Genomic DNA, 27010 nt, shown 5'->3' on the forward strand with positions numbered 1-27010 from the left:
TAATGTTAAAGAGCTTATAGTAAGTATTGTATTTTATGTTTAAACAGTGTTAGGACAGAAAAGGCTTAATAAGTTTGGAAAATGTCCCAGTAGCCCTTCATGAAGGGCCTAAGGGAAAAAGAGTCACTGTGGCCCAGGCATAGGTTTAAGGAAGCTATAGTTCCCGGAGAAATAAAAGTGACCAAATGTTAAGGGGTGTTGAAGAAGTTGACGTGCTCAGTACAGGAGCATTTAGACCGTCTTGCCAGGCCAGGCTGGACATTAGGTTTGACATGGGAGGGTGTTGCCTGATTGTCAAGGAAAAAAGCTGGGTTACCAGGAGGATGGACAGCTACTAGAGCTTTACCTGAACTCATGCAAACTGAAAGGAGGGGCATGGGGTACAAAGAGCCAGGGCCATGTGGAGGACATAGCAGGCTAAAAAACAGGACTTCGAAATTTAGAATCAAATCCCCAGACAGGTAGTGAGCCATACATACTTTTGGAAGATTAGATTAGCAGCCTGGTTTGGAGCAACCATTGCAGCTAGAAAAGGATGAGTGTGTCAAAGGGAAGAAGTGGGAGAGAGGCAGGGCTCTGGCAATGGGAGGCAAGGGGTCTGTAGGAGTGACCATTCTTGCTAGTAGGACCTGAGCCTTAGAATATTGACTGCAGAGTGAGGGACAAGGGTTTGGTTCCCAACAAACCGGGACAGAAAGGATTCAGACCATTTGCCCACATATCAGCAGAAAATTTAAGATTGTTCAGTATGGTAACATCAAGAATGCTCTCTATGTACAACAATGCCAAGCAACCAGAGCTTCCAGGGACTAAGCCACTACCTAAAGACTATACATGGACTGACCCTGGACTCTGACCCCATAGGTAGCAATGAATATCCTAGTAAGAGCACCAGTGGAAGGGGAAGCCCTGGGTCCTGCTAAGACTGAACCCCCAGTGAACTAGACTGTTGGGGGGAGGGCGGCAATGGGGATATGGTTGGGAGGGGAACACCCATAAGGAAGGGGAGGGGGGAGGGGGATGTTTGCCCAGAAACCAAAGAATTATTATTACGTATTAAATAAATTAAAAAAAAAGAAAAAAAAAAAAGAATGTTCTCTGGTGGCCATTTACTGAAGCCAGGGCTCAAAGCCTGAGGCAGTCCTAATTTGGACAAATTTTGTAGCGGGCACCCCGGGGGGTGACTGATGACCAGGTTTAGACTTGGTGTTGCCTATCTCCCAGCCTTGTGGAGACCCATGATACAGCATCCCATGTGGTAGTCTGAGGTCAAACAATGGGGGAGGGGTAGAGAAACCTTGTAAAGGATAACTGAATCCAAAGGCTTGGCAGGGTATCCCATTAAGTCCAAAGGTGATCACTTTAGATAAAGAGAGGAGGTTTTGGGGGAAGGAGCAGACTCCATGCAACTGGAGGCCCGGCCTACTGGGCTGGGGGCTCAACTCCTCCCAGGTTTCAGAACCAAGATGACAGGAATTTTCTCTCCATCTGTGAGGCACATATAGGTCAGATTAGAACAGATTAAAAATTGATAAAGGCAGGTTTATTAGAAGGCAGCTCTCACGTGGGTTCACCGACCTTACAAGTAGAGGCCAGTCAAGTCATGCATCTGGGCTAAAAAGCAAGGGGAGTTTATAGAGTTTAGGTGAGGAATGGTGATATGGCAGTTAGGAGCTGGGATGTTGTCCATTCATGGTCAAAAACTGAGAGGAAAGGAGTGGTGGCTCTTTCTGGGGTTTAGCATGACTTAGTCGCCTGTAGTTCTTTGTCTATGGTTGAAGCTCTGTGAGATTCTATAATTTCTGTCAACCCAACTTATAAAAGCATGGTCACTAAGATGATGACTTATGGTGGATATTCCTGTCCTTTTAATACCATGGATAGTAGTATAATAGATCCTTATGATATCCTTTAGAGTCTTTAGGTTGTTTCCAATATCAATTCCTTGGGTTTAGAGAAATATTGTTTAAAGTCTTCTTTTTTATTTTTTTAAACTCTTAAATAAATAAGATGCATATAAAATGCTGAACACTAGGATATACTGTTAATTTGGAAAAATCATGATAAGTATATTATTAAGACAACAGAGTACATGGAAAAAATGAAAGCAAGATATGTAGACTCATGAATAGGTGGTCTTAATGTTTTTACATACCAGTGGTTTCCATCATAATTATTTACTCCAAGTGATTCCATTTAGAATTCCCTTCCTTTTAATTGAACATTTTACTCTGATTGGCGTGACTTACCAAATGTAGTCATAAGCCATCAGCTGAGTGGTCATGTTCTGCATACAGTTTGAGCTTTTCCTAACATGGAAGGAATTTAAAGAGAACTATACGGATATACTTGAACAGAATCTAGGTTTTGGGAAAATGGATACACAAAATAATGACATAAGGAAAAGAGTTTTCAAACATGATTTAACATGTTCAGATTAAGGGAAGATAAAACTCTGTGAAGTCCATCATTACAAAGAATCACCATGGTACAAGCATCAAAGAAGTCACTTCGCTTCCCATTGCTCTTCCAGAAAAGGACTGGATTTGCCTTCACGGGTTCTATGGTTTCTGTGTAACTAAACATTCACATGACATCTTTCATACATGTCAAATAAGATATGACTTTAAGAAACCTTGCTGTAAATATGTTTTCTTTCAGCGATGTTTGCAGCTCTTTCTGTGCCATGCCGGAACCAAGAGGTATTCTTAAGGCTGTAGACATAGGTGTTCAGTCCCACTGTAAGACATAACCTCATGCAGCATTCTGAGCCATCCAGTGTGTGCTCATTAATTGTTGGGTTCAGTTTCTTTTAGATATATCTTTGGAATTCCTCCCCTGATCCTTGTGCTGCTGCCGGTCACATCGTCTGACTGTCACATTAAAGACAAGGACGGTAAAGCCTTTGGGAGTGTGCTGATGATCAGCATCAATCAACTGGTACGTGTTGTTTGGGTTTCTTACATCCTCACTTCCTGGGAATATATGAAATATGCTTCTGACCTGCAGTTCTGCTGTCATACACCCATTGTGCCTTCTGACAAAGGAGGCAGATATGGACTAGAATGTAGTAAACAAGAATCTCTGCCCCCTCATGGGCGCCATCACTCTGTCCTCTAGGAGCACATCGTTCCTGGACAGAGTCTAATGCTATCCGTTTGGGTCCTGGTTCCATTTTCTTCCAAATAAGTGGAACCCATCATCACTCCCTATATTTGTTTGCCTCCTGTTTATCCTATTCATCCTAGGATGTGCTTTACATTAGGAGACAAAAAACAACCGAGTATAATATCTGAAAATTGTGGTGAAAAGCAACATATAACTATTTTATCTTAATGTGTATAGTTGCATATACATCCATGTATAGAGTTTTTACTGTGTACAGCATATAATTTTTCTCTAAGTTAATGCTTACTTGGTATGAATAGATTACTTCCTAAATAATGGATTTTATATATTGAAGAAGATTTTCAGTATGGGACATTTGAGGGAAAGGTACAAAACTTCCCTGTCCTCCTTACTCATTGCAGTTACAGGCATTATAATGTAATGGATGTGTTACAATAGATAAACCAAAACTGATGTACTGATTTTATATTTTATTTTTCGTGTTATGCAATTCTTTGAGTGGGCCATTTCTGCATAATATCACACACCATGGATTCACTGCTGTCCCCTTCCCCACTCCATGTTCAACCAACCTATATTTCACCCTGTCCTGAATCTTTAGTGTCCACTGATCTATTTACTATCCTTCGAGTTTTTCTTGGAATGGTAATCAGCTGAAATCCTGTTCTTATGTTAAGCTTTTATAGTTGATTTTTTTTCACTTAGATATGTGAGTCAATTTCTTCCTTATAATGTATGCAATATCTTATTGTCATCTACACATTTTATTTGCTGAGGCCTACAAAGCTGTATCTTTAAAACAGAGTTTCTTAACCATTGCCGTGAGATGTCTCTGTAGGTGACTGTACCTTCCTTTGATTTCTCCCATCAGGGTTCTGTATTCATCCACATATAGATGCCATCTATAACTGGTAGACTTATCCTGCCATAGTCCACACATTAGTAGGACTCTAAATAATGCTTGCTTTCATTTCAAATTGTAATTATTCATTGCCTGTACTTACACAGACATTTGATTTTTGTTTGTTAATCTTGTATCTTGCATTCTTTTTAAAAATCACTACTTTGTTCCAGGAGTTTGTTGCTGAAGACATTTGCGGTGGGGGAGGGGTTTCCACCTAGACAATAAACTAACATGTAAAAATTATTGTGTAAGGTTGACTTAATAAATAATCTTACCTTTTTAGTCAGACTGAAGCCTTGTGTGACAAAGTCCCTTCCAAATGTTCATAAAACATTGTTTAAGGTCCCTCTGCACTGATATCTTGGGAAAATGGTTTGCCTCTTGAAGAGGTTTAGAAAATGATAAGTGGTTACTGAAACCTGGCACACAAAGTTTGCTGTTTGCTAACTGACAGAGAAAAGGGTGCCCACTAAACAGTAGTTTCCACATTTTATTTCCATGATATCTGAATATTAAGTACATTAAATTGATCTTTTTCACAAGAGGATATAATTAATTTGATCCCTTTATGTGTGCACAAAAATAAATTGTAGTATTTCAATACCAGTTAATGAGTAAAGCAACATATGCAAAGAAAATATGGAAAGAAGTAGGGGAGGGAGAGAGGAAAGAAGAGAATGTTGGAAATTAAATGAAAGGTTTATTTAATAGATTCATGGAACATCTTTTCGTGAAAATATGAAATAGGTTATCTCAATACATTCAGTAAGAAACCAGAGCAGTGCTGACACTCTTCCCAGTGAGGAGGTACAACTTTTCCTCAATGACAGACTGAGAAGGCATGGGAGAAAGCCTTAGCAATATGATCATAAAGATGGTTTCTATTAATCTGAGGAAAAGAGAAGAGAAAGTCACACAGAATTGCTACTACCAACAGGATTGAAGGGTACATTTAGTCACTCTGAGCATACAAAAAGCTTGACAGATTTTAGGATTTGCTTCTGAGGGGGATGTCAGTAACTGTTTGCTGTGACTTGGGTCTCTTCCTATGCAAATTACTTAATGCAAATTCTCAAAAAAGAAAGATGCTCACATCACCTTTCTTTTCATTCATGTTTATTTGTATGTTCTGTGTGTGAGTAGTGCAAGTGCTTCTGGGTACCTGTAGATATCAGATGTGGGATTGTGTCCCCTGGAACTGGAGGTCCAGGCTGTAAGTCAAATGAACTGTTGCTCGGAACCAAACCTCAGTCCTCTGCAAGATCAGACGGTGTTCTTAACTGTTGAGTCATCTTCCTAGCCTCCACTATTTATTTTAATTCACATGTCTTCAATTGCTAGTTAGAAATTAATTTTTGTTTGTATTTTATATTATTTGGATAGGAGGCTAAATGGAGAGATGGCTCAATGATCAAGTGCACTGACTATTCTTCCCTATGGCCCCAGGTTTGATTCCCAGCACCCACATGGATAGCATCCATCTGTAATCGAGTTACCCAGGATTTTAGGACTTGGAAAGCAGAGGCAGGAGAATTTTTCTCAATTTGAGGCAAGTCTGCTCTACAGAGTGAATTCCAGGAAGGCCAGGGCAACACAGAAAAACCATGTCTCAAAAAAAAAAAACAAAAAAAACAAAAAAAACAAATGGGGGTTGGGGATTTAGCTCAGTGGTAGAGCGCTTGCCTAGCAAACGCAGGCCCTGGGTTCGGTCCCCAGCTCCAAACAAAAAGGAAAAAAAAAACAAATGGATGATAGATAGATAGATAGATAGATAGATAGATAGATAGTTGATTGATAGATAGAAAGATAGTTGATTGATAGATACACAGATGATCAATAGATGGATCTGATTGTCTAATTGGATTGATTCAGATTAATAAATAAATATTATTAGCAGGGGAGAGTGGAGAGATGACTCATTGGTCAAGTGCATCAGATGCTCTTCTAGAAGACCCCTGGTTTGATCTCCAGTATCCATATGGTTAATATTAATCTGTAACTCCACGTGTTTAGGAATCATCACCCTTTTCTAGTCCCCTTGGACACAAGACATGAACATGGTACACAGATATAGACGCATACGAAGCATCAACATCCATAAAATAAATATAAATAAATCTAATGGGTTATTTATCATAGTCACTTTTAAAAGCACAAGTCTGTCTATCTATCTATCTATCTATCTATCTATCTATCTATCTATCTATCTATCTATCTATCTAACATAATCAAAATGCATATTGTTTGCCATGGTTATCTAGGTCAGATTTCATTACTTCAAAAGAAATTCTGTATTTATCAGCACTAGCTGCTGCTAGCCATTGATCTCGCTTCTGTCTAATAAAATTGGCTTTCATAGGCATTTCATCTAAGTGGAATCTGACAGTACACAGACTTTTTACTGGACTCCTTTGAATTAGTTTGATGATCTCAGATGCATCCCTTTTGAAACATTTCCTTTTGTAGAGCCAGTTATTTGTATGTAGATGTTCATTGAAGTTTCTTGTGCTTCTACATAGTTCTGTGGTATCAGTTATAGTGTTTCCTTTTATATATTTCCTTATACTTACAATTATATTATATGTAAAATGTTGTATATAAGTATATAAATTATATATAATAGTAGAATATAATTTTTCATTTATTTTATATTTCTGATTTAAGAGATTAGCTCTTTTCTCTTTTTCTCTAATATAACATTTGTCAAATTTGTTTATATTTTCAAAACATTAACTCATTTACTTGATGTTTTGTTTATAGTTTCATTTATTTTTGCTCTAAAGTTTGTTTTCTACTAAAATTTTGCTTTTCATTTTGTTGTTTGAAGTCTTTGAGGTATATTATTAGGTTGTCTATAAAAATTTCTTCGATTTACTCTTAGTGCATTCATTATTATTATAAACAAAGAACAATAAAAATGTTTCTCATAGGTTGTGGTACCTATTGCTCTCTACTGGTTTCTAACTTAATTTCATTGTGCTCTACAAAGACACGATGATTCCTTTTAAAAGAATGGATTACTATTTTACTTGTAGTCTAACATATGATCTTTGTTAGACCTGAGGAAGTGGAACATTTTCACAACTGTCTGATTAAGCAAAATTTATTCAGAAGCAGATAAGGGACTGTCCAGATGGTTGCCTCACCCTAAATCAGGATTCCAGAGAGCAACAACTCATTGGCTTTTGAGGACTCTTTTATGGGGAAAGATTAGGGTTTATAGAAAAGAACTGTGGAAATAATCGGCTGTTAGACAGGAGGTGATAACAATAAGTGCAGGAATGCATCACATGGAATCATCATGTGAAGTCATCAAGATTTCTGGGAGGACATATTGCCATAATGCAAAAAAGCAACCATGCATCACAAGTTCAGTCCAGCAAAGGAAAGGATATACATCATGTATTACAAATTCAGTGTAGGTTGAAAACATGGTTTTCCGGACACATTAGGCCTAGGAAACAGTAACATTTTATTGTAAGGTATGAAGTCTTAATATTAACATACAATAATATGGCTCCTTAAAAACAATGTAACTGAGCTCTGCAAAGACATATGATATGATTTTTTAAAAGAAATATTGATATTAGATTTGTAACCTAATATATGACCTATCCTGAAGAATGTTTTGTGTCCCAAGGAAGAAAATGTAGAGTCTGCTGTTGTTGGATGAAATGTTTCCTAAATATGTGTTAGGTCCATTTATTCTATTGCATGATTTAACTCTCATTCTTACTTGCTGATTTCTGTTTCAATTATTTCCCTGATGTGAAAAGAAAAAGTTAAAGTCTCTAATTAACTAGAATGTCTTCAAGTCTTCTTAGATTAATTATCTTGTACTTTGGTGCTTTACAATTTCCTCAAGGCTTTGTTCTCTTCCTTTTGTATGTGTTTCTTCTGCCTATGAATCTGTACAGTGGTACATTTTAAGAACAGTGGCTTCTAGCCCTGCTTCCTGTGAAGGACTCTGGTATGGCACTGGTAAATTCTGCTAGTTTTTGCTTTTCTAGAAAAGACTCATTTCTCCTTCATTTACATGTGATAGATTTGATGGATACTAGTCTTGGCTGGCTGGTTTTTTTTTCTCTCAGGGTTTTAATATTTTATTCATTTTTCTTCTGGCATATATGAATCTTTTTGGAAAATCTGCTGTTGGCCTAATCTGGTTTCAGCTTCTATGTAACATTTTTTCTTGCACTTTTTTTAAATTCTATGTGTCTTGTACTTTCACATTCTGCATACAGAACTATACAGGAGAGGCTCTTTTTTGAATGAGTCTAGTCAGGGTCCGTTAGCTTCTTGTATCTGGTTGCCTGAGTCCAAATTTGAAGATATGGATACCCTTTAGCCTTCATATTATTAAATTGTGTCTTCATGCTTTCTGTATATGTGTTCTCCTAGAATTTCTGTAATATAACTAATTGTTTTCTTAATGGTATGTTGAATATTTTAATATTTCTTTATACTTTATTTGTCCTTTTTATTTCTTTTGTTTTTTCTGTTGTTTTTATTCTGTCTTCCACGTTTAAAGATTTATTTTTATGTTGCTCTCTACAGAAATTTCTCTCAGAAGAAATCTTAAAACTCCTAAGCTTTTTGATAACGTGATATGATTTCTTTTCTTCTTTAATTGTGTTATCTATCCACATCCTCTTATATTTTATTGAGATTCTTTAACTTTCTTATTTGAGTGTTTCAGGCAGTTTATAGATTTCCTTCTAATTGGGATCTATTCCTAGATAAACAATCTCTTCTTATTGAAGGTATTCAAGCCACAGTTCCTTGGCTTTTTGTGATCCTTAGGTCCCTACAGCGAAGTCTGCAAATATAATAAAAAACGTATTCTATTGAATATTTTCCATATGATAATAATGTTTCCACTAAAATAAGAAGTATGCTATCAGTCGATCCTTTGCCTGAGTTCAGATAACTTTAAAAGTTCAATGTCCATGTAATTTCTTTAGGTGTAACCAATATCAAAGAGCTGATGAGTGCCTTGATCGTCTAGATTCAAGTGACTCATGAAGTGCTTCATCTTCTCAGATCATGTAGATCTCTAAGTGTACATGTCCTCAGACCCTACAGAACCAAATACTGTGACCCTTTGATATGTGATGGCAGCAGTCATGGTCCTTATGATGCATGATCTGTAGAACTGTCTCCAGGTTCCACAAGACAGGAATGGGTGATGGCAGGTGTTGTGGAAATACTCGTGATTTTGAAGCTTCAGAAAGCAGAGAGTTAACTTTTCTAGTTGCTATGGAAGGAACATACTGATGTTCTTGTGTGTGATGCTGGAAAATGCAGTCTTTGGGTTACAAAATGAGAAAGGATCCTTTTATTTTTTTTTTTTTAGAAATCACATTAATACTATTACTCTTTTATTTTAAATTTATTTATTTATTTTATTTATATGGGTACACTGTTAGCTGTCTTCAGACACACCAGAAGAGGGCATCGGATCCCATTACAGATGGTTGTGAGCCACCATGTGGTTGCTGGGAATTGAACTCAGGACCTCTGGAAGAGCAGTCAGTGCCCTTAAACTCTGAGCCATCTCTCCAGCCCCCGAAAGGATCCATTTTAAGGAACACGTGGGACAAGCACAATGATACCAGTGGTTTTTGCACCATCAGCTCTGGTCAATGTAGATGGACCATGGGAGTGATTGTCTTTAGGTTTTATGGGAGCAACTGCATATGATACAACAAGTTGTGATATTGGTGGCTGGTGTAAACGAGGTTCTAGCTCTTTGATACTTTTAGATCTAGCACAGAAAGTGTCTGTGATGCTGGGACTTGTGACCTCTTCGCTATATAGCACATGCACGCATGTGCACGCGCGCACACACACACACACACACACACACACACACACACACACAAAACTTTCCAAGTTCCTATTAAATACATATGAGTGATATAAGCTTCAAACCCTAAGCCACGAATCAAAGAAGAGAACTTCAATACATTAAAGGAAGAATAAAACTAGTGATGGGGTTTGTAGATCAGAGGGTTACAGTTAGTAGACTGCAAAATGTGGATGGGATTGTCGTGTTGTCTTTCAAATCAAGTGCAAGCAATTCCCGGGGCTTGTAGGATTCTGAAGATGCTGAGAGATCTGTCATTTGTCCTGTGAAGTACAACAGCACTACTACTCCTGATGGGTCATAGGCTCTCAAACTATCCCCTAGGGCTTCAAGCTCTGTATCAAATGAGAGGGAGAGTTGGCATTCCAGATTTTAGAGAAAATGCTCTGTTTGTCTGCACTTAATTTAGTGATTATTGTAAGTTTTTTGTAGTCTTTTCATTAGCTATCAGGAGCTTTCTGACATGAATAAGTTTAAAATGCTTTATAACAGTATTTTATCTATTAAAACCACTTTGTGTATTTCTAACTCGTATGGTTACAGTATTTTAATTCTTTGTCATCGGAACAGGCTTCTGATGACATACAAAAATAGCATCACTGCTACAAATGGCCAGTGTCTGAGAATGGCTTAATCTAATTACTGTCAATAAAAAGTTGTCTTGATGTTACAATTTATGATCTAGTGATTGATATGTTTGTAACTTATATTTTTGCCTTTTTTTCTTTTCTTGTGACCCTAACAGATTTAATCTCATTCTTTGCACTTATATATTTCAAATAGCTTTTGATCCACAATTTTCCCATGAACTTCAAAAAGCATTTAATTCAAATATGATTAGAAATATGTAGTTATCTGTGCTGTATATACTAGTGAACCAATTATCACTTTTGGTCTCTTCTCCTTGTGTTTATTGTGTGTTAATTAATGCATTAGCATTTAGCCTACTACTGAATGCTCACTCCTGGGTCACCCTTAATGTCCCCCTCTTCTACCTCTTACTCATCATTAAATTCCGTAGGTTAGTACATTTTCTTACCATGTGCTTTACAATAAAATATCAGGACAGGTACCCTCCCAATCTCCCCAGACCTCCTCCACAGCAGTATTGGCTTACTCCCAGCTGCTGCTGCGCACCCTTCCTTCTTTCTGACATTTGACTTATCTTTTCTAAATTCAGATTTGGTAATATATCTCTTTTGGAAAACAGTCTATTGTATTTAACAACTCTTTCACACTGTGGGTTTCAACTTTGCATTTGATTTATTTTTCTAACACAGTGGTTAAAGAAAGATCAAATCGTCATAAACTATTACTTAAAAATATATCTAAATAGGGATGGCAAGATATGTTAGGTAAAATCATTCAACAAGTTGAAGAAGGAGGAGACAGAGTTGGAGGAGGAGAAAGAGGAGGAGGAGGAAGAGAAGAAGAAAAAGAGGAGGAGGAGGGGGAGGAGGAGGAAGAAGATGAGGAGGAGGAAGAAGAAGGAAAAGCCGCTGCATAGAGGCCTGAGTTCAGTTTATGGAATTCATATAAAGATAGAAGAGGATCAGTTCTACAAAGTTGTCCTCTGGCCTTCACACATATACCTACATATATAATAATTATAAATTTGAAGACATTATAATTCTGAATATACTATGCTTAAATGTTTACAGTTAAGGGACAAAAATTTAAATTGTCCACAATAGAAATTAAATTATATTGTAGGCTAGACTATAAAACATTCCCTGTATTTAAATATAAGAACATGAATGAATACATTATCATTAAGGTCTGATTTTTTTTATTTTACAATTATTGGTTAAAGCAAAACAGAACAAAATATACAAAGGAAAAGAGCAGTCAGGCTGAGATACAGCCACTGGTCAAGAGCTCGCTCGTACTTGCGGAGGAGACAAGTCTGTTCTCCAAACCTCATGTGGGATGACTCACAGCTGCCTTTAGTTCCATGCTGCGTAGACTCTGGTGCTCTCATCCACCTTCTGTGGGCACCCGTACTCAGGTGGACACACCCATACACAGACAGACACACGCATAATCACAATATAAAACTACACAGACTTTTCAAAAAAAACCACAAATCTGACTGTTTTTTGTAAACAAGTCAACACTGTGCTGTCTACAAGGAATTCGCTTTTAAAGTAAACACATCGAGTTATTAAAAGTAGACGGATGGAGAATCATACACTTTGTTAACGCTGATCAAAGTTGAAATGCTATATTTATTTAAGATAAAGCTTAGTCCAGGCCACAAATGATTGCCAGGATAAAAATAGTCATCATATACTAATAAAAGTGTCCATTGTTCTGGAAGGAACACTAATCTTTAATGAGCACATGTCCTATCTGGGCAACAAAATCTGATCTTTACAATAATAAACTATGTGAAGACATCAATAACTTCCCTATTAAATACTTTAGTAAATTCTTACTGGTAATTGACAGATTCAGCAAAGAGAAAAATTGAAATGAGAAAGGTGTCAATGAGCAAAAAGGTAAGATAAATCAGTCTGATCTAATTGCATTTATAACATACTTCATTCTATTAAGAGCAGGAAGCATGTTTTTTCACTCGCTTATATGGTGGAACATTCATTCAATTGAACATATTTGGAGAGATACAATACATTTTAAAGGGAGAAATCATGTAAAATATACTCTGAAATTAAAACAATTAAACTAACAAAATCAGAAAGATAGATGGAAAACAAAGGGAGATTAAATATCCCATTTTCAGATTATGTGTGTCAATCATGAGTTCTCAAAGTTAACTAAAATATTTTGTATCAAATGAAATGAATATTTGCATTAAAATAATGGTGGGAGTGTTTAGAGCATTGGTTGTATGTACTAGGAAAGATGAAAGATAGATATCAGCAATCAAAGCTTCCAACTTGAAAATTAGACAGAAAAAAACAAAAGTATTAGGAAAGAAGAAATTTTAATAATCAGAGTGGAAGCTGAACAGAGGGACTAGCATCCATCATGAATGGGAGACTCCACAATACTAATAGATCTGTCCCTTCAGACTTCGTCTGTACAATCCATGCATTTCCAAAGCTAAATGGGTCAGTTGTTCTGTGACACCTCGAACTGAATATTTAAAAATTACTTTTATTTATGTGTATGTGTGTGTGCCAGAGAGTGTGTGCTACATATATGCTGCTGCCTGTGAGGTCAGAAGAGAGTATCGGTGCCTCTGTAGCTGGAGTTGACAGGTAGTGGCGAGCCATCTGACCTGGTGCTGGAGATTGAACTTGGACTTTTGCAAAAGCAGTAAGCACTCACTGGCTGAGCCTTGCCTTCATTCCCTGTAACTGGATTTAAAATTTACAAAATTCCAGAAGCTTTTAAATAATCAGCACAATACTAAACCAAAACATTTGAATTGACCCTACAATTTAAAATTCATTGTGAGGCTAGAGGGATGAAAATCGTGTATATTGAACAACTGAGTATCCAATTTGAAACAATGAAACAACAAATCTAAACAATACATTTCACCCTAAAGATAACATATCAAATGCCATCAACACCATAAAAGCCACAGAAAATATTCAAGGATGAAGCATGCATTTAATTGGATTTGATAAGTTTTGGATAAGTTTTCAATAGGACCTTCTGTTCAAGAAAAAGATGATAAATGTGTTCATGAAATTTCACTCTTTATACAGGTGTAAAAACTCAGAACTTAACAAAACAAAGGGTAAATGAATTCAACCCTGAAGTTAAGTGAACAGCAATGATTCAACAATGGTTTATGAGTGTAGGGGAAAATTAGATTGAGAGAAGGAGAGAATATATGAGAATATCTAATCATAAATACTTAAATATAATTTTAGACAATTTAATAAAGAAAAACTGACAGTACTTAATTTTTAACCACATAAGTTGAATTCTCTAAATCTCTTTTCTTTTGGAACACAACTATTTTTCAGGGAGGAAGTAATTTCCAAGGAGGAATTTGATGGGCAGAATGACTTTAAGAACTTCTAACTTGGGAAAGAATTTGCATTCCACTGACCATGTAACTCACCACGGGAGTCAGTACACCACACCTCAGGACACATTGTAACAGAAAAAGAAACAAACATAACAGCAGATGGGGAGAGTAGGCTGGATAATGGGGAAAGCAGTTTTTGCACACCTGCTTTCCATTTTACCATAATACAAAAAACTTGAGAGTTGGAGATTGAGAAAGAGTGCAAGTGCAAGAGCACAAGGGGAGAGGGAGAGCAGGAAGAGGAGAGAGAGAGGGAGAGGGAGGAGTGAGAACGAGCAAATCCAATGACAAGAGGATACACAATGCAGTACAGTGCTAGGTCAGTTGATTATCAAAAGAGTCACTTTTTTCTACTACCATTATGTCAATTAATTTACTTTCCTCATGACTTATACTGCTATCCAGAATTACTTATTGGTGAGTTCAGATTCTCTGCCTTGTTAGTCACAACATCCTCAGCACCAAGAACGTCTTCTTCACTAACATTTACTGACTAAATTAATAAGTTAATTATATGATACACTTTGTTACCTTGCATTCAAGTGCAGAAACTATTCGTGATAACACTGTAAATAAACTGAGGTGCATAGTTCTGAGTGGCCATCTTTTTCAGTGGTCATCTCAAAGTAACAAGGTGGGTGGTTTATAAACAAGAGCAAGGAAACAATGGTATCAGCATAGGAACAGTCCTTTCTACTCACTGTGGACTTTGCATAGCCTCCTGTTGTAGAAAAGCACAAGAAAGCTTTTTGAGGTCTCTCTTATAAGAGCACTTACTCCATTCACAACAGCTCTATCCTCGTGACATAACTGCCCTCCAGAGCTACTCCCTCATCACACAGAGAATCATGAAGATACCAACCATTAAGTCTAGGTTCACACAAAGTGTTAGACCATAGCAAAGACAGTATAAAGTCATTATAAGACTAATATTCATCAAATATTCTTTAAATATATTGAGTATAATGATGGTTTGTCCTCACGGTTGGCTTGTGTGTTTTCAGTCTGACTACAGTAGCTTGCTTACTGTTGTTGAACCAAGCTGTGGAATCAAGCACCCCCTCTTGTTCTGCATGATAGCTTGACCTACTAAACTAGATGGTGTCGCTTCGTGTCATATTCCATTTAGAAATACATGTTCTATGGGTGACTGTTCAACTTCTGGCTTCCAGAATCTTTGAATGCATTCAACCTTGTATTTGGCTCTACCCATGTGTCCTTAATAAGAAACCTAGAAGGGTTCTGGAATGTAGCTCGTGAGTAGAGCACTGTGCTAAGACATCTTAGGTCTATCACTTTGTAACACATACAGATACATAGACACACACACATGAGAGAGAGAGGGGGCAAGTGGCGGGGTGTGAGGGTGTGGGGGGAGGGTGGGCCAGAGTTGAAATCCATATATAGTTTGACCTGGTTTTAATCAGTCATAAAGTAAAGCAAATAATCAGAAATGTTAACAAATTCCTATGTGGCCCATTTTTAATTACTGATTAGCTTGCCACTTTAACGTAGTGTGCCTCTATTACTGTGTATTAACCTTAAGATGGACAATGAGTGATTAACATCATAAAATGCAAAGAGGGGTCTCATCAGTTTTTCTAGACCTGAAAATCCAATGTTCCTTAACAGTTCGCCTAATTAAACGCTTATTAAAACAGCATCTACTGGTTGTGATCTGCCAGGGAAGGATGGATTATGTGTTCTACTTTTAATAAACTACAGTGACTAAACAAAAACAGGATTCTGAAGGACATGGTTTATGGTTCTGTGAAATTTTTCTTAAGGGTCATACATAAACAGTTAAATAATGTATTCAACTATACGAAAAACACTGGTCTGTCATACTGAGTCTGAAGCCAATGTGGTTAACAGTTTCGAAGGAGAGATTAGTCTCTTAGAGAAATAATTACAGCACAACGGGGTGGTTACAGTTTGAAGTGTTGAAGGCATCAACTCATTTGACCTGGATTAGTATTTATACCTAAAAGTGAATGGTCCCTGTGTAAGAACAGAAAATATAGATGCTAGACCATGCCAGTCTGAGGAAATGAATTTGATTCTGGAATACAGAGGTCAACTAATACAGAGTGGGAATTCGATTTTTGTAAGGTTAAGTAGTTCGGAGTAGACAATATTAGGGCCTAAGTGGTAGATGGAGATATGCACCTGGGAGGAAGCTAACAGGGAAAGCCTACCGCTGGGATATGGCAACACTCACATTTGAACCTAGACCATTGCAGTATGTTAACACAAAGCCATAGTAACAATGACATACAGCAGCAGGTGTGCTTTGGACCTCTGGGGATATGTGATTGGCAATGTTGTCACTTCTATAGAAAAATATGGAAAAAATTGAAAATAAGAAACATAATTTTTCATGAGAGACAACAAAGTTCAATACAGAAATTTCTCAGAAAGAGCTATGGGAGGGCAAGGTTCCAGCACCTGGAGAGGAAGAGAAGGCTTTTCTAAGTCTGGGCATGAAGAGAATGCTCCATCCAAGACAGGATCACACATCTGTCTTAGTAAGGGAGGCCTCTTCCACCCTCTCTTGCATAGGCCTCCTTTATCGTAAAGACTTGTTTGCCTGATACTTGGGTCTTATGCCAATGCCTTCACCTTTGAGGACTCTGGTATGGCTAATAAACTTGTGCTTTTAATAGTTACTTTATCAAAGCTCTACTAATTTTATTAGTTTTAAATCCACACCTGTGTAAACATTAAACATTGTTTGCTGCTTTCGATCTTTTTTTTTCAGTGTGCTTTAAAAGGTGAATCCAGCCAGATAACTGATTATTATTAGTAACTTTTGATCATATAATGGTAATATCTGTGCTTATTTGGTTTTCCATTAATGCATACTACTTGCACAAGCTACTAATTCATTGGTCATCACTGGTACTAAGGACAATGATAGAGAAATGTCATTTATATAGAAAAGTTTTCTGTACTCCCTGATGACCATAGTGAACAATGTCTAGTAGGTCATATGTAATGGCACAATAGATCATGCATGAACCTGCAGATCACTTTCTAGCTATGTGATAGGACAAGTGAATTAATCTTTCTGGACATGAAAAATAATTTTTCATTTTACAGAATTTACAAACAGGTCTTTATTAGTTTCTGTCTTTGAATTTGAATTTAGCCATTCTTTCTTTTAATAAAATACTACACAGAACTCCAGTGAGGTCCTAAGCTGCAACTGGCCTCAGTCACAGAGTGTCCACTTGTAAGTGGGCTTTGAGTTACCATGTGGAACCTTAACCTTCATGTACTGTGTGTGTGTTTGTGTGTTTGTGTTTGTGTGTGTGTGTGTTAGAGAGAGAAAGAGAGAGAGAGAGAGAGAGAGAGAGAGAGAGAGAGAGAGAGAGGGAGAGAGAGAGAGCTAGGAGCTAGCCATTCATTTTACCCAGGATGTTCAAATACAGGCTCCCTCAAGTCATCCCATCCTAAGAAGAGGAACATTGGACTGGAGTTGAAAACATGTGAGCAGGGAATCTGCTGTGCCATTGTCTATAAGGCTTTGGATAAATCATTTAATTCTTTCAGAGCCTCAATTTTCTCATTCATAATTAGACTTTTGATTTGCATAATTTCTGCAGTCTATTCTTACTATAAAATTATTTAATTCCAATAGCATGATTAATTTTAGTTCTACATTCTTTCTGTTTCACTGATGTAGAACTAGAGTCTACTTAGAAGACTTTGAGAGGAGTACTTAAGCAGACAAATACAATAATACCATTCTACATACCAGAGAAGTTTATACAAATGTTATAGTCTATTGCACTGTATCATGTGCAGGTGGCTATGTGGCCAAGTTTCCAATAACTGTGGTGAGTCTGCATTTGACATGAACATTGCTTTCAAAGGAAATCTGCCAGTTGTTGAATCATATAATCCCTGCAACATCCTTTCTTATCACCAGTCTTACATAACCACAACTTAACTAACACAAAGTAATAAAACAGTACATCATATATTGAAATTCCATCAACAGTAGAGCTGGAAAGGCACCCCACAAGTAGAGAACATCCATTCACCCCCAGGAAAGGGAATCCAGTGTAGACGCAATTCTGTAGAAGAGTGAGTTTAATAATTACATATATATATATATATATATATATATATATGGATTTCCTTTTGTGAGATCTTCCTTTCTTTTGCACTTAATAATATTAGTGTTTCTAGCAGATTTTACCAATTGACCTTTTATGCTGCATCTCATGAAACAGATTGTATAGAGATATCTTCATAAGCAAAACCCAATCATTTCAATGTTTATTATGTAACTTTTTCTTCATAAGGCATTTGGTGGGGAACCTTTGTGATAATATTCTGGAACACTATATTTGCAAATACAGTATTGTGACGGTTCTTTTTGGAACCTTGGCGTTTTCCCCTTAGAATTCTCTATAGTAAATTTCCACCAGTACTAATTGTTAAAACATTTACTTCTCTATTTCTTCTATTGTTTTATATGCAGTTGACACACACAATATAAACCATGCTGCCTTAGGACTATGCACTAAATGAGCAGAATGTCAAGCACAGGTCCCCTGTGCTTCTCTTGACCATAAAGAGTATAATAAAGTTATCCATTTGTTTATTTAAATATTTTTAGTGAATTTATTTGCTACAATGTAGCTCACATGAAAAGGATGAATGTCAGAAGAAATGTTGATCTTTGGACTTTTAACATTGTTGTGATTGCTGTAGATTATGGGGGCTTTGGAAATTGGACTAAATGCACTTTGGATTATGCTATGTGTAGGCATGGCCTCCATAAACTCAAGTGTTTAAACAAGCCTATGACGGCCAGGGAGTGGAATGTGATAATTTGTATATGCTCTGCCCAAGGAGCGGCACTATTAGAAGGTGTGTTCCTCTTGGAGTAGGTGGGTGTGGGCTTTAAGACCCCCATCATAACAGCCTGGAAGCCAGTATTCTGCTTGCAGCCTTCATATAAAGATGTAGAACTCTCAGCTCCTCCTGCACCATGTCTGCCTGGATATTGTCATGTTCCCACCTTGATGATAATGGACTGAACCTCTCCATTAAATGTTGTCTTTATAAGAAAAAAAGTTCTATTTAAACTTTAGGATACATTTTGGGAGTATTTAATCATTGTGTGTCACTGTGCTTAATTAATCATATTTTGTTTCTTGCATGTCAGAAAAATATTATTCATGTTCATAATGAGGAAACAATTGTCCACACAGGAAGACTGCAGTTCCTCTTTCCAGATAGCTGTCCTGGTTAACTTTATTAAGCATAGGGCAGCCTAAGGAAAGACTAGGGGTAAGGAATTTCATAGACACTGCATTAGCTTTTACAAATGCCTGCTGTTTGTTACCTTTGCAGAGTTGTTCATTGATAATTGTAATGAGATATACAAAATATTGGATATATTGAACATAGTTTAGCCCATAAATGTCTATTTTGTTTTGTTTTTTTTTTGCCACTTTTTGTTTTAGGCAGAAACTGTAGAACATGGCTTACAATTTGGACATGGATTTCCATGTAATTTACTTGCCAATGGCTGTTCCAATCTGAAACATGGTTGTCTTTTTAATAAGCTATTGCCAGATTGAAGCCATGGCTTTTAATCAAGTATCCTGGTTTCAAACTTCTAGCAAAACAGAATTATTGCAAGCAACCTTTCTCCTGTGTCTGCAGCTGTTCTTCCTCTTACTCTATTCCTGCATGATTCATGTTTAACCAGCACTGAATTTGCTTCTCAGGCACAGTGAATAAGTACAGTTTTCAAAAATGCATTTCAGATTGTTTCTGAGTATTTCCTAAATAAGATTTCATTACAAAGAAGGGCTTAGATCAAGTTGATGCCTGGTGCAGTAACTTCTCAGTAGTTATTCCAGAATGCAGGCAGAATTAACTCCTTCTTTGCACACATGAGAAACAATTTGTTCTTTGCAGTTTGCTTTTCCTAATTCTCGCCTTGCATTGACTACCCCTTCCTAACAATATAATTAAACAGCATTATCTTCTATTTCCCAATCAAATTATGCATTTTTGGACCACAGTGCCTTTGCTCTGCTTCCTTCTTCTGGGAGTCCTGTTTCCACTGGTTTTTTTTTTTTTCTATTCATCATGTATTAAAATTTAGGAACTATCTAATAATAAGCTCTTTTAAAGGCTAGTCAAAATTTAATGTCTTTATCATTTTAATATTGATTATTAACACAGACATTACTCTAAAATATTTATTTATATGTATATAAAATATTTTAAAGTCAATTTATTCATTAGTAAATAAATAAAAGCCATCACCAATATGTGGATTGGGCTAAGATTTAGAAGTATTTTAACTCAGCTCATTAAAACTTTTGAATGAAGTTCATTCGCATAAAGATGTCATAGTGAGTAAATTTTAGAAAAGAAAGCCACCTTATTTGGGTGTTAGCTTTTTCTGGTTATTTTATTTATTTACATTTCAAATGTTGTCCCCCTTCCCTGTCTTCCCTCCACAACCCCCATCCCATCCTCCTCCCCTTTGCCTCTACAAGGGTGGTAAACCACCCACCCACCCACTTCAGCCTCCCTGCCCTAGCATCCCCCTACACTTGTGCATCAAGCCTCCACAGCACCAAAGTCCTCCACTCTCATCCATTCTAGACAAGGCAATCCTCCGCTATACATGTAGCTGGAGCCATGGACCCATCTATGTACACTCTTTGGTTGGTGGTTTAATCTGTGGGAGCTTTAGTGGGTCTGGTTGGTTGACATTGTTGTTCTTCCTATGCGGTTGCAATCCCCCTCAGCTCCTTCAATCCTTCCCTTAACTTCTCCATTGGGGTCCTGTGCTCAGTCCAATGGTTGACTGCATGCATCCATGTCTATACTGGTCCTGCTCTGGCAGAGCCTCTCAGAGGACTGGTATACCAGCCTCCTGTCAGCAAGTGCTTCCTGGCATCAGCAATAGTGTGAGGGTTTGGTGTCTGAAGATGGGATGGATCCTACGGTGGGTCTGGATGGACTTTCCTTCAGTCGCTGCTCCATTTTGCTAGTCCAAATTGCTGATGGACGCTAACTTTTAAGACATTGTTATGCATGCTACAATACCTATAACCACTGAGATCAGATATTTTGTAAGGGAGAGCTGGGGCAAGGAGATGACCTCCTAAGGGCATGGAAATAGAATACTGTTATGGAGAAACTGGAAAAGGATTAAACAGGGGTGGCAATGGAAGAAAATGGAGGAATCACGAGTAGGGACAACTCACACTAAAGGGCATTTGAAAAACACACATGGAAATCTGCTACTGTAGAATTTTCTATAACATATGTATAAATGAAAGAAATCTAAATGGAGTCATTAATATTAGAAGAGATTGTATCCCAATTGGAAAATTTAATGCAACAAGTAAAATTTCCAATGTCAGAATTGGGTTACATCTTGTTAAGCCATTAGACAAGGGGGCCCATGGAAACCCCTAACATCACAAACTATTTCTAAGGCTACTTATTGCTTGTTTTTCACCAACTGATCATAATGCCCTATTGCAGAAGATAACACTTACATATCTCATTAAACACTTAGAAGTTGAGCTGGAGTCTAGGGAGAAGCTCTACCTCTACTAACTAGCTTTCATGGTACTGGAAGGTACTCTGCACATTACCAGAGAAAAAGGTATCCACCAACCCAGTCATAAACCCTGCTATCTAAAAGAGGGCCTTTCTGGTAATGTATGATATGGTACAATACAGGTACAAATATAGGATTAACCAAATACTATCTGGTTTGATTTAAGGCCCACTCCATGAGACAGAACCCATGCTTGACACTTCTAAAGTATCCAAGAACTTAAGACTAAATATGCTGTGAGCCTAGGGGGGAAACAAATACTATTCTGCCAAAAGAACATTGTGCAGGTTTGTTCTTTTGCTATGTATGTATTGTAATGCTAAATTCTGGCCTCCAAAGTCTGGTTGCCGCCAGTGATAAGATCCGTCATGTTATGTACGAATCATGCTCCTTAATTTAAAACTATTCAAAACTATTGGTCGAAAAAAGATGTCTACAGCCTATAGCTGGGCAGAAGCAAGATAAGCAGAGTTTTGGATCCTGGGCTTCGGGTCTGAAGCAGGACCACGATGGGGAGGAGAAAGAAAATCGGGAGAAAAGAAGATGCCATGGAGTAAGGAATCAGGAGAATTGGCCATGAGGACTGGCCAGTTGGAATAAGAGTGATTCAGGCAGAACATGGCGAGTCACATATCAAGATTATTGGCAGAGAAGTAGACTTAATGGCACAAAGGGTAAATTCTGCCCAGCTCTAGTGCTTTAAAGGCTTAGATAATTATAAAAAGTGTTGTGTCTTCTATCTGGGAATGGAATGATCGATCAAAGGTGGGGTAGAAACCCTTGGTTTACATTAACTATTTACTACAACAGAACATTTAAAATAAAAAGACCCCTAATAACATATTCTTATGACAGATTGGTTTTTTCCAAACAAAGAACCAGTCCTTCTTTTCTTCAAATATAAATTTACTGATTTGGGTTGCTTGTAACTTTTCTTATAAAAATCCTTTTTTGTTTTATTTTTGTTTTTTAGATTTTTTATTTACATTTCAAATGTTATCCCCTTTTGCAGTTTCCCATACATAAACCCTCTATATCATTCCCTCTCCCCCTTTATTCTATGAGGGTGTTCCCCCTTCACAAACCACTCCTACTTCCTGCCTCCCCTCCCTGACATTCCCCTACAGTGGGGGATCCAGCCTTGGCAGGACCAAGGGCTTCTCCTCACATGGGTGCCCAACAAGGCCATCCTCTGCTACATATGCAACTGGAGCCATGTTTAATCCTGGGAGATCTGGTTGGTTGGTATTGTTCTCATGGGGTTCCAAACACCCTCAGCTCTTTCAATCCTTTCTCTAAGTCCTCCAATGGGGACACCTTTCTAAGTTCAATGGTTGGCTGTGAGCATTTGCCTCTGTATTTGTCATGCTCTTGCAGAGCCTCTCAGGAGACAGCTATATCAAGCTCCTGCAAGCATGCACTACTAGGCATCAGCAGTATTGTCTGGGTTTGGTGGCTGTATGTATATGGGCTGGATCCCCAGGTGGGGCAGACTCTTAATGGCCATTCCTTCAGTCTTTGCTCCAAACTTTGTCTCCATATCTCCTCCTACGTATTTGTTTGTTTCCCCCTTTCTAAGAAGGACTGAAGCATCCACACTTTGGTTGTCCTTCTTGAGTTTCATGTAGTCTATGTATTGTATCTTGGGTAATTCGAGCTTTTGGGCTTATTGGTGAGTGCATAGCATGTGTGGTGGTTTCTTTTGTTTTTTTTTTTTTTTGTTGTTGTTGTTTTTTTCTGTGATTGGGTTATCTCACTCAGGATATTTTCTGGTACCGTCCATTTGCCTATGAATTTCACGAAGTCATTGTTTTTCATAGCTGAGTAGTACTCCACTGTGTAAATGTACCAGATTTTTTTGTATTCATTCCTCTCTTGAGGAATATTTGGTTTGTTTCCACTTTGTGGCTATTGTAAATAAGGCTGCTATGAACATAGTGGAGCATGTGTCCTTGTTATATGTTAGAGCATCTTTTGGGTATATGCACAGGAGTGGTATATCTGGGTCCTCAGGTAGTACTATGTTCAATTCTCTGAGGAAACTCCAGACTGATTTCCAGAGAGGTGGTACCAGTTTGCAATCCCACCAACAATGGAGGAGTGTTCCTCTTCTTTCACATCCTCGCCAGCATCTGTTGTCACCTGAGTTTTTGATCTTAGCCATTCTGACTGTTTTGAGGTGATTTGCATTTCCCTGATGACTAAAGATGTTGAACATTTCTTTAGGTACTTCTCAGCCATTCGATATTTCTCAGTTGAGAATTCTTTGTTTCACTCTGTACCCCATTTTTAATAGGTTTATTTGGTTCTCTGGCATTTAACTTCTTGAGTTATTTTGTATAATGGATATTAGCCCTCTATCAGATGTAGGATTGCTAAAGACCTTTTTTCCAATCTGTTGGTTACCATTTTGTTCTAAGTACAGTGTCCTTTGCCTTACAGAAGCTTTGCAATCTCATGAAGTTCCATTTATTGATTCTTGATCTTAATTGGTGTGCTGTTCAGGAAAATTTCCCCAGTACCCATGTATTTGAGGCTCTTCCCCACATTCTCTTCTATTAGTTTCAGTGTATCTGGTTTTATGTGGAGGTCCTTGATATACTTGGACTTGAGCTTTGTACAGGGCAATGAGAATGGGTCTATTTGCATTCTTCTACATGCTGACCACTAGTTGAACCAGCATCACTTGTGAAAATGCTATCATTTTTCCAAAATCTGTATTCAGAATGTGTCCTTTATTGTGTCTAGATTTAATGTTTTCAGGCTTACAGGCCTTTAGGCATTTGAGTAATAACCTGTTACTGTGCATGTTTGTGTACATACATGTGTGTGTTTGTGTGTGCATGTGCATGTGCATGTATATATGTGTATGTTCATGTGTGTCTGTGTGTGTTTGTGTATGTATGTGTGTATGTGTGTTTTGTGTGTGCGCATGTGTGTATGTGTTTGTGTTTGTGTGTGTTTGTGTATGTGTGCATGTGTGTGTGTTTACTTCCTCAGTGTGCTAGTTATGCATAAGGATACTTGCTTATTGTAAACACATTTTTTGAATAGGGTTTCATCTAGCCCTAGCTGGACTCTAATGTGCTATGTAGTTAAAGATAAATTTAACTCTTGATTTTCCTTCCTCCATTAACAAATTGCTGAGATTACAGACATTTGACAACATGCACAGCCATTTGTCAATGTTTGACGGTTGTACCTCTCATTTCATCTTCATAAAAAATTTTCAAATAATAAAATTAATTTTTAAGATCAATGTTAATTTCAGAAAACCAAATTTGTCCCAAGAGTATAGAATTCCCATCTCAGTGGCCTTAGGAAAACTGCTCAAATAGCACTCTGGTACAGTGGTACATGTGCTGTAATCTAGGATTCTGCACGTCATTATCACCCTGTGTCCTTATTATACATCAGAGTTCTTTCCTGGTGAAAACTCAAACTATGGGTTGATTTCTTAAATATCAAATATTCAAATCATAGAACCACATAGAAAAGTTTCACTGGCCCATTTGTCCTTCACAGCCTCTTCTCTAAAAGCCAGGAATGTTTTTCTCTACCCATACTTTCCTTAAATTCTTCTTTCGTCCCCAGCTCTGAAAAAAAGAAAAAAAATTCTTCTTTCACTAACAAAAAGCATGTAAATTTCCCTCAGTTCTTCATGTGGTCTGACAGCCTTCTTCAGTACAAAGTATCCCATTGTCTAGAATGCCATAGGTTGTGCACTTACCTGCTGAGACACATTTTCATTGCTTCTCTATTGAGAAAATAACAAAGCCCCTTTAAAAGTCTATTTGCAACGTTTGAGCATGCTTTCAAATCCTTTGGGTAAGTAAATGCTGAGGAGCAAGATTGCTGAGTTAAAGAAAAGTTTGCTTAATTTTATAAGATAAACAACCAAACTGTCTTGCAAACTGGAACTGCCATTTTGCATTCCCACAGGCAATAACTGAGAATTCTTATTGCTCCATACCCTGTCCAGTGTTTGGTGTGGTCTGTTTTAGGCTTTAGATATTGCAAAAGCCACAAGAGGGATGTGGTAGTTCATTATTTTCCTTTCCTTTCTCTAGGGACATGTGAAGCTGAATATCTTTTATATACTTTGTCATACTGTCTTTAGTAAGGTGTCCACCTCACTGGTGGTGTCACCTCAGTGAGGACTGAGGACTCCCTTCCCAGCTTGAATGGGTTGTTCTTTCTCTCATTGTTGTTTTATGGCTCTTTTCAACAGAAGTTGCAAGTGAAAACTTTGCAAAAAGAGTGTCAAAAGAATGTGAACACATGCTGCAGACTGGGAAAAAGAAATATCAAATGACCATTTTTAAAAAGTGTTCACTTATCAATCATTTCTCTCATATGTTTAAAGGATCACACTTTAAAAATTGTTGTATTTCAGCATGCAAATGGTCATCTAGGTCTCCCCCTATGTCACAATCTAGCAGGGTTTAGTTTTGAATTTTCTGTTACATCATAATTCACTTGAGTCAATTTGATTAAAAATGTGATATTTGTGTCACTTTGTTTTGGGGTAAGAAGAGTATATATCTATTTGCCCCCCCCCCAAAAAAAAAAACACTGGTGAAATGTGATATTGTATTTATTACTTTTGCTTTTCTGCCACAGATCAATTCACTTAAAAGGTGTCAAGAGTGTCTCTATGGTCACTTTTTATTGGCAAACTGAATCCTCTAACATAGAAAAATATATATTTAATTAAGTAATATTTATCCCAGTCAAGCAAGGCTGATTTAATATTCAAATACTAATCAATGTAATTGATTATATCAGCAGGATAATGAAAATCTCACAATTTTATTAACATATTAAAAACAATCTTTTTATATATAAAATCCATTAGAAACTAAAAAAACTAGGACTAAGAATTAATTTTCATTTTTTGAGAGATATTAATATCCATTTGGTATCTGTAGCTATCCTAAAACTAACTCCCTATGTGAAGGATGATGGCAAAACAAGAGAAATTTTAAATAAAAATATTATCACTTTATTTTACCATCCCTCAAATGAGATATTAAGGTATATGTCTAGAAAAACACGCAGAAAAGATTCTTAAAAAATCAGAGGATATCAAAGGAATAGAGAAGACACATCCTATGCTCATATATGGAAAGACTGCTGCAAGTTACAATTAGTTTATAAATTCAGTGTGATCCCAGTTAAAACACCAGCGAGTTAAGTATTTGAAAACTGATTTAGCATTTATGTTGAGAAGAACTCTTAAGAGCAAACTTACTAAACTGAAAAACAGTTCAAGAGATGTTGCCTAATCTTGAGACTACCTAAAAGTTAAGCATCATAATTCTATTATTCCATATTGGAATGACTTGTTAGACAGGACATTTTATTACAAGGTCCAGAAAACCTAGGAATCATCCTTAATTTATCAATCTTCCTTAATTTTCACTTTAAAATAAGATTAAGTTTGCTTCTAAATATTTTTCAAGTTTCCTTTTCCTACCAGGAAAC

The 27010-nt window shown here is 37.1% G+C and overlaps 1 protein-coding gene and 1 long non-coding RNA gene across 9 annotated transcripts in view; one reads left to right on the forward strand and one right to left on the reverse strand.

The window, feature by feature from the left end:
• LOC120100774 (uncharacterized) overlaps positions 1–27010 on the reverse strand; it is a 65033-nt gene that overhangs the window by 29740 nt on the left and 8283 nt on the right. The gene's annotated exons all lie outside the window — the stretch shown is intronic.
• Positions 1–27010, forward strand: part of Il7 (interleukin 7) — a 50279-nt gene that overhangs the window by 11104 nt on the left and 12165 nt on the right. For all 5 annotated transcript variants that reach the window (XM_087616519.1, XM_087616524.1, XM_087616513.1 and 2 more), the window contains 1 exon segment: positions 2807–2940. In XM_087616519.1, coding sequence (XP_087472645.1) covers positions 2807–2940 — 134 coding nt within the window.

This window comes from Rattus norvegicus, chromosome 2 (genome assembly GCF_021556685.1).
Source record: "Rattus norvegicus strain SHRSP/BbbUtx chromosome 2, alternate assembly SHRSP_T2T, whole genome shotgun sequence".
Taxonomy (NCBI): domain Eukaryota; kingdom Metazoa; phylum Chordata; class Mammalia; order Rodentia; family Muridae; genus Rattus; species Rattus norvegicus.